Source organism: Garra rufa, chromosome 4, assembly GCF_049309525.1.
Source record: "Garra rufa chromosome 4, GarRuf1.0, whole genome shotgun sequence".
In the NCBI taxonomy this organism is placed as follows: domain Eukaryota; kingdom Metazoa; phylum Chordata; class Actinopteri; order Cypriniformes; family Cyprinidae; genus Garra; species Garra rufa.
Genome location: NC_133364.1, coordinates 5978279 through 5987580, shown reverse-complemented (window position 1 = coordinate 5987580; position 9302 = coordinate 5978279). Strand labels below are relative to the sequence as shown.

Below are 9302 nucleotides of genomic sequence, written 5' to 3'. Positions count from 1 at the left end.
TCCAGGTTGTAAAACCTTATAAATGTAGACGGAGAGGCCCAGCCCGCCGCCGTACAAATATCTTGCAAGGCAATCCCACTCGACCACGCCCACGATGAGGCCACGCCCCTCGTGGAATGTGCTCTGACACCTAGCGGGCACTGCATGCCCTTGGAAGCATATGCCAACGCAATAGCATCAACTATCCATCTGGATAAGCTCTGTTTCGACGCGGCCAGTCCCTTGGGACGCCCGTAAAACGAAACAAAAAGCTGCTCTGTCTGTCTAAAAGCAGACGAGCGAGACACGTAAGCTCGTAATGCCCTGACTGGGCATAGGAGGCTCGCGTCCGTTTCCTCATCATTGACCGGTAGGGCTGACAGCGCGATGACCTGTGCCCTAAACGGTGTGTTGAGTGATTTTGGAACGTAACCATGTTTGTGTTTGAGTATGACTTTAGAGTCATTAGGTCCAAATTCCATGCACGTCGCGCTCACAGAGAGTGCGTGCAAATCCCCTATGCGCTTCACTGAAGCGAGAGCCAGCAGAAACACGGTCTTAAGAGACAGGTATTTCAAATCAATAGTCTGCAGAGGCTCAAATGGTCCACCTTTCATGGCCTCTAGTACCACAGAAAGGTCCCATACGGGGACTGTGGGAGGTCTGGGGGGATTTAGTCTTCTAGCTCCCCTCAGGAAGCGAATAACTAAATCGTTCCTTCCTATTGACTGACCTAGCGTTGTGCTCGAGAACGCTGTTATGGCCGCCACATAGACTTTGAGCGTGGACGGGGTTCTGCCCTTGTCCAGCAGCTCTTGTAGAAAGGAAAGCACCTCCATCACACCACAGTTAGTGGGTGACGAGCCGCGAGCTGCGCACCAGCCCGAAAACACTGACCATTTTGAGGAATAGAGCCGTCTCGTAGACGGGGCTCTAGCCTGCGTGATCGTGTTTAATACTCCTTTAGGGAGTTCATCATATATTCGCTGGTGGCCCAGACATGAAGGGACCACAGCTCTGGGTGAGGATGCCAAATCGAGCCGCTGGCCTGAGAGAGAAGGACTCTCCTCACTGGTATCGGCCACGGGACAGTGCTCGTCAGCTGCATCAGCGCTGGGAACCAGGGCTGGTTTTCCCAAAACGGCGTTATCAGCAGTATTGAACATCCTTTTTCGCTGACCCTCTCTATCACCTGAGGTAGGAGAGAGACGGGGGGAAAAGCATAGAGATGACGGCGGGGCCATTCGTGGGCCAGCGCGTCTCTGCTTTTTGAGCAAAATTCCAGACAGTGAGCGTTGTTCGGAGACGCAAACAGGTCTACTTCCGCTCTGCCGAATTTCTTCCACAGTAGTTGTACTGTCTGTGGGTGTAGAGACCATTCGCCTGCTGGAACATTGTTCCTGGACAGTCTGTCTGGCCCTATGTTTAGAAGCCCCGGCACATGCGCTGCTTTCAGCGAGCGCAGGTTGCGCTGAGCCCATACCAGGCGGCGTTCTGCAAGTCTGTATAGGTTTTTGGACCTGAGACCGCCCTGGCGATTTATATAGGAAACCACTGACATGTTGTCCGAGCGGACTAATACATGGTTTCCTTTTATTTGGGGACAGAAGCGCATCAGCGCGTTCTGTACTGCCAACATTTCGAGGCAGTTGATATGCAGGAGCTTTTCCCGTTCTGACCACTGGCCAAAAGACGGTCTACCCTCGAGCAGAGCCCCCCATCCCGAGGTGGACGCGTCCGTAGACACCACTTTTATTCTCGAGGAAGTCCCCAGGCTTACACCTAACTGGTACCAGTCGATTGCTCTCCACGGATTCAGGGCTGTGACACATTACTGATTGACCGTGATACGAAGCCGACCGGGCGCCCACGCTTGACGCGGGACGCGCGCTTTCAGCCAGAACTGCAGTGGGCGCATACATAGCAGACCCAGCTGCAGAACTGATGACGCTGAGGCCATGAGACCAGCATTTTCTGAAATTTTTTGAGCGGGACAGACGCGCCGCAGCGGAACGAGCCCGCTGTGCGCTGAATGTCTGCTGCGCGCTGTGGTGACAGCCGCGCTATCATTGACAGCGAGTCCAATTCTGTGCCCAGGAAGGAAGTTTTCTGACTGGGGGATAGTGAGCTCTTCGCCCAATTGACTCTGAGACCCAAATTCTCGAGGTGATCGAGTAACATGGTCGTATGCTGTACAAGCACTGAGCGAGACTGCGCTAGAATCAGCCAATCGTCCAAATAGTTCAGTATGCGCACGCCTTTCAGTCTGAGAGGAACGAGCGCTGAGTCCATGCACTTCGTAATGTACGGGGTGCCTGGGACAAACCGAACGGCAGGACTGTGTACTGGTATGCCTGGCCCTCGAAGGCGAGTCTCAAAGATCGCCTGTGACGTGACGCTATCTGTATTTGAAAATACGCGTCTTTCAGATCCACTGACACGAACCAGTCTCCTTGGCGAACTTGCGCGAGGATTTTTCTGGTCGTGAGCATCCTGAACCGACGCTTCACCAACGCTTTGTTCAGTTGCCTTAGATCTAATATGGGTCTGTGACCCCCGTCTTTTTTCGGTACCAGGAAATATCTGCTGTACAGCCTCCCTTCGCTTTGAGCTTGAGAAAGGGGCTCTATGACCCCTTTGCTCAATAGTTTCGCCACTTCGGCTCGAAGCAGGTGTGCTGCTTCTGTCTGCATTGTGGTCTCGACGCGCGCTGTATAGCGGCGCGGACGTCGGTGAAACTGTAGCGAATAGCCTCCTTTTATAATGTCCAGCACCCATTTCGAGACCCCTGGAAGCTTTTCCAATGCGTTTGCATGAATAGCTAGAGGCTGAATACGAAGCGCGCTCCGTTCTTTCATTAACGGAGTGGTTTCGGTATGCTGTGGCACCAGAGACGTGCTCGTGACATTCGGGGCGTGGGGCACGCTGATAGCGGGAACTATTATGTCTGTGTGTGTATGTGGTTGTGTCGCAACAGGCACATTTAACACACTGCAAACACCGTTCGCCTGCATACACGTTAGTTTCGTTTGTACAGAAACCTTTTGACGTGCATAATGTGATGTCTGTGGGCACTGTGAAGCGCAATCGATCTGAGCCGATTTTATGTTCGCAGGGTCTGTATGACAGGTTGTGCTTGTGTGTAGAAATGAGCACTGGAGGAGTGGGCATTTTTGACTACACGTGAAACACCATCGGCCGTGGCCGGGACTCCAGAAAATACACTCTATTGGGGGTTTATCTGGGTAGCCGTGAAAACAACCTTTGTGTGCAGGCAAGCGGGCGACAGAACCGGCTTGTTGGCTGCAGCAAACACTGGAACAGTCACATTTAACACACTCCAAACATCGTTCGCTTGCATGGAGCGAATGCACGCTGATTTCATGCAAAACGTGCTCGTGATATTTGAGGCATGGGGCACGCTGATAGCGGGAACTATTATGTCTGTGTGTGGATGTGGCTGTGGGGCAGCGGGCACATTTAACACACTCCAAACAACGTTCGCCTGCGTAGAGCGAATGCACTTTTGGTTTCGTTTTCACAGAAACCGTTTGACGTGCATAATGTGGTGTCTGTGGCCACTGTGAAGCGGGCATAGTTACCACGTGTGAAGCGCAATCGATCTGAGTCGATTTTATGTGCGCTGTGCTTGTGTGTAGAGATGAGCACTGCTAGTGGGCATTCTTACACGTGAAACACCATCGGCCGTGGCCGGTTGTGAGGCGCAATCGATCTGTGTCGATTTTAAGTGCGCTGTGCTTGTGTGTAGAGATGAGCACTGCAGTGGGCATTCTTACACGTGAAACACCATCGGCCGTGGCCGGTTGTGAAGCGCAATCGATCTGTGTCGATTTTAAGTGCGCTGTGCTTGTGTGTAGAGATGAGCACTGCAGTGGGCATTCTTACACGTGAAACACCATCGGCCGTGGCCGGTTGTGAAGCGCAATCGATCTGTGTCGATTTTATGTGCGCTGTGCTTGTGTGTAACGTTAGAGATGAGCACTGGTTAGTGGGCATTCTTACGACACATGAAACACCATCGGCCGTGGCCGGGACACCAGACAATACACTTTATTGGGGGTTTATCTGTGTAGCCGTGGGAACGACTTTTGTGTGCAGGCAAACGGGCGACGGAGCCGGTTTGTTGGCTGCAGAAAACACTGGAACAGTCACATTTCCTGGAACTGGACGAGCGAATAACTTTGGTGGGGGTCCGGCAACAGCGGGACTCGTACACCGTCGTTTTCCCAGTTGTGCTAGGACGATTTCGGAGGCTCAGGTTTCAACTCAATCCTGGGCCGCGGGCCGCGTCTGGCGGGGCGGCGGCCAGACGAGAAAAACGTCAGAAAGCGTTAACCACGGGTGCCTCTCAGCAACGGTGAGAGACCATGTTACGCAGCGCTGACGCGGCTAGGCGGCGGCGAAAGCGCGGCGAAGCAGGTTTGACGTCTGATGGCAAGCTTTAGAGGGGAGGGCCGAGTTAGCACGCCGTCCAGCGGAGGGCAGACATAAGTGGGCTGCTATCGCCTCTTCTGAGCAGCATGCGCGTTCCTGCTTTGGCGGGAAACGGAAATCAGAATCAGAAACCTCTTCCTCCTTCATGGCCCCCCTCGTCAGCGGCGTCGATGGAAGCGGTGGCAGACAGCGGCCGCTTTACGTCCGGAACAGAGGCTGACGAGGTCGATGAAGCAGGCGGGCGAACCGGCGAGCTTTGTCGGCTGGGGGAAGTGTCCGGGGCCCGCTGGGCACGGCGCTTTTTACGGCGCTACACCGCGGCGGGCGGGGGAGCAGTCTCAGTGAAGAAGGCAAGGCAAGTCCTCAGAGTCACCATTGGCATCTGCACGAGCCGTATGAAGGCATCTTTAAAAAGACGCTTTGCTCTTTTTAGAGAAACAGTGTGTATCGCAGCGGCGACACACACTGTAGATTATAAAGGATATAGGCGCCGGAAAGCGCAGCAGGAATGCACGGAAGGCGGCGTGGCCAGCAGCTTCAGTGGCTCGTCCCGCTGAGATGCTTGCAGTCAAACGGCGGCTTCTTATCCGGCTCCAGCGATGCGTGTGCTTCGCTTGAAGGATGAAAAATCAGATAATAGCTGCCTATGAGCGATATTTATAGGTCTAGACCACGCCCTTTTAGGCGGGAAGCTACGAAAAGGGCGCGAAGCGACGCAAAGGGCGCGAAATGCCCCCATTGGATCTGGCGTCGCGTCAGGCCTCGCTCTAATAGGCTGCTGCAGTTGCCGCAGAGCAGCCAATAGGCGCGCAAGCTGTTTCGCCTATGTCTGTATGCTGCTGCAACGCGCTTTACATTATTTCAAAATTAAGGATAATTTTTGGCTTCAATATCTCGCAGAAAAGGATTTTCCCCGAGCGTAAGATACTTCTTACGCAGTACTCGTTCCCTCTTGTAAGAGAACCATAGTATGCCCGGACGGTCTACTATTTCAGGTCGATTTTGAAGTGTGGATCCGTGCACACTCTAATGGCTAATATTGCCCACAATCCATTGCGCTTTGGCAAAGGATTCCGTCCAGAACTACAAACACGATTAAAACGCGTTAAAAAACTACAAGCATGGCGGATGTGCGCGACCAGAGGTTAGGCAGAGATGTTTAGAAAAAGGAGTTAAAGTTACTAATAATCAACATTTAACCTGGTAAAAATATTTATTTTATCTTATCTGTGTTATATTTAATCTGCAACAGCAATGTGAACTTTTATAAACACACGTTAGGTCGTTAACTTTTAAACGCATCATTAAATGCGGAAAATATGAGCAGAGTTTTCGGCATGAAAAACCCGCAAATGGCAGATCAACGAGCTATGTTCTCTCCAAATATGGTAGGATGTTAAATTAAATTAAATCTTCTACTTTTTCTTCACCAAAAGAGTACATACTTTAAGGACGCAGTAGGGACGCAGGGAATGATGTTAACAACAGGGAAAAACAGTCCCAATAATGGCCCAATAAATACTGATTCATGTGCTTGGTGTTGTGGCGCGTTCACGACTTTTCTCTGCACCTTCACACACTCATGTTTGCTTTACTGCTGTGGCCTTACCTTGACATTATTACTCTTGAAGATGTTCAACTTTTCACCTTCGTGTTTATCTGTGTTTACAACCTCTAAGCAATGAAGTGAAGTCTTCCTATCTCGATTTTATCAGCCCTTCTGACTATGGCAGAAAATCCGGTTTTTAATTGGTCAATATATGGGGATTAATCAATATTTGCTGACTCATACGCAAAAGTTGGATCATGGATTTCTGTATAGCTAAAAACGCTCTGGTGAACAGTGATGTAAGTAGACTTAAATAGACAAGCATATACGTGAATGCATATAATATACTTAATATGCAGTGCAGTCTTGTATTGCAACATATTATGAATATTCAGTATGCTTCTGCCCTCTTGTGGCGAGTTGCTCTTCAAACAGATTGAAATATGTATTGTTTACAATCAAACCGAATGACCTATTGTTGATTATAATTGTATAACCTAATTCTTTAAAACGCATCATAGTTATAATGACAAATTAAGGGGAGACTGCAGGTCTGGAGGGAAAAAAATGCACCTGTCAAATTTGAGATTTTGGGCTTTTTGGCTTTTCATAAAGTGTTTTTTTTAGGCTAGTGGAAAGAAAACATCCAACAGACCCTGTTAAGTGTTTCTTTTATAGCACTTTGTCTATTTGTGTCAGTAGATTTCAATTACAATGCATATTTTTAAAGGCTGATTTATCAAAATTAGTTTTTTCTCCTACACTGAGCCATAAATCTCCACTTCAGTAACACTTACACACACCTAACTTGACATTTTTATTCCAGTCTATATTCTGAAGGTTTTTACAGAGGGATTTGTTCATATATAATTTGCTTGATTTTATACAACATTTTATTCTTCAAAAAATGGTCAAATATAGTGTTTCCCCTCTTTTTTCTGAATTATGGAGTGACAAAATGAGACCCAAAATCCCCTCTGTAATAACTTTTGACTCTAATATGTCAAAAAAATTAAGAATTTTGAAACTGACTTTCAGTGTTTAGATTTTTGTACTAGAAATGTATGCAGATTAGCGCATATTTCATTAAACAATGCCTCATTTGCATATTTAAACGTAACATTTTAGAAAACTTGCAATACAAAAAAATGTTTGCAATTATCAATGTAATCAATCAACTGGGTAAGTAAGGTCATATTAGTTAATTTTTTACCCTCTTCACCTGCAGTGTCTCGCCTTAAGTCAGAAATAATGAATAAAATGCAAATAAATAAACAATCCTTCGGCAAAGGCTGAACTCATGAATATTAATGACGTAATGTGACGTTCTCCGCTGCGCCCAGCAGAAGCGCAGCTTATGAATATTAATTACGTAACGTGACTGGGCGCTCCCGGAAGGTTACTAAGCAACGTCGACGCGACTCGATTCATATTCATGAGCTCAGGGCTGCAGCAAGATGCGCTGACGTCACAGCGGGAGGAGAGCCGAAGTGAGTTGGGCCACTTTTCTCCATCCTAGTGATGATGGCGTCCCAACACCCATGATCAAGCAGAAAAAGAAGAGGAAGAAAGAAAGAAAGAGAGAAAGCGAGGACCCATGAATCTTTGCTCGGAATGACTTGGGACTTGAATTGATTCGTCTTTCGTTGATAATATGTCTGGATCATTGACTTTGTATTGGAGGTTCGGGTAAGGTGCAGGTGCCTCCATCCATCCGTTCATCTATCCGTCCATCCAGCGCAGTGGAGGGGACAGGCCGGGCCGATGGCTGCTGGGGGAGGTGGAGGAGGATGCGGGGAGTCGGTGGATCATTACCGGGCGGAGGTGGAGCGGCTGACCCGCGAACTCGCGGAGGCGAACCGGGAGAAGGTCCGGGCGGCGGAGTGCGGGCTGGCGGTGCTGGAGGAGAACCAGACCCTCAAACAGCAGTATGCGGAACTCGAGGCCGAGCAGGAGACCCTCAGACAGGAGCTGGAGCAACTGCAGGAGGTACAGGTCATTCTCCTCTTATAATCTCTGACGCTCCTTTTGAGACAATAGGTCTATTGTTGTATTATGCGAAAGAACAGAACTCAATTAGGTAGAAAACAACTGAGAACAACACAGTAGTTGCCATAAATCTGGTCATGTCATGCTGTTATGTTATGAATAATAATAGAAAACAATAGAATAGAATATTGCTGAAAAGATGTCATTTCGTGTTGTGTTATGGAATAGAACATTCCATAAAGAATAGAAAACAATAGAATAGAATATTGGCAGAAATACTGTTCAATTCATGTTATGTTTGGAATAGAATATTGACGACACATTTGTTATTTTATTTTGTGTCATGTTATTGAAAATAACAGAAAACAGTAGAATATAATATATATTTTTTTTAAATCTGGTTATGGTATTATTTCATAGAAAAGGGATGACATACAGAAAATATAGATGTAAATAGAAAAGAATACATTCAAAAATATGGTTGTTATTGAATAGAGTAGGAAAAAATAGAACAGAGATGACAGAGAAAATAAAAGAAAGTATAGATATGAATAGAATAGAATAGAATAGAATATTGTCAGAAATATGGTTATTTTAGAATGGAGTTGAACAAAATAGAACAGGGGCGACAGAAATAATAGAACGTATCGATATGAATAGAATAGAAAATTGCCAAAAATATGGTTATTATAGAACGGAGTAGAACAAAATAGAACAGGGATGACATACAGAAATAATAGAAAGTATAGATATGAATAGAATTGAAATGAATATTGTCAAAAATATGGTTATTACTGAATATAGTAGAACACAAAATAACAAAATAATAACACAAAATAATAGAAAGAATAGATATGAATAGAATAAAATAGATTATTGTCAAAATATGGTTATTATTGAACAGAGTATAACAAAATAGAACTGGGGTGACACAGTAAATAATAGAAAGTATAGATACACATAGAATATTGTCAAAAATAGAGTTATTATAGAATAGAGTAGAATAAAATAGAACAGAGATGACATACAGAAAATAATAGAAAGTATAAATATGAATAGAGTAGAACAGAATAGAATAGAATATTGTCAAAATTATGGCTATTATAGAATAGAGTAGAACAAAATAGAACAGGGATGACAGAAAAGAATAGAAAGTATAGATACGAATAGAATAGAATATTGTCAAAATTATGGTTATTATTGAATAGAGTAGAATAAAATTAGACTTTAGCAAAGTATGTGTTATGTTAAATGTTGGATGGAATATTGTCAACATATATGTTGTGTAATGTTATTGAAAAGAATAGAAAACAATAGAACAGAATATTAA

General features: G+C 46.0%; 1 protein-coding gene across 1 annotated transcript in view; it reads right to left on the bottom strand.

The window, feature by feature from the left end:
- LOC141333453 (nicotinamide phosphoribosyltransferase-like) overlaps positions 1-7497 on the bottom strand; it is a 16584-nt gene extending 9087 nt beyond the window's left edge. The window contains exon 1 of the mRNA XM_073838469.1: positions 7456-7497. Within this exon, the coding sequence (XP_073694570.1) occupies positions 7456-7497 (42 nt within the window). The remainder of the gene's footprint in view (positions 1-7455) is intronic.
- Positions 7498-9302: the final 1805 nt, after the last annotated feature.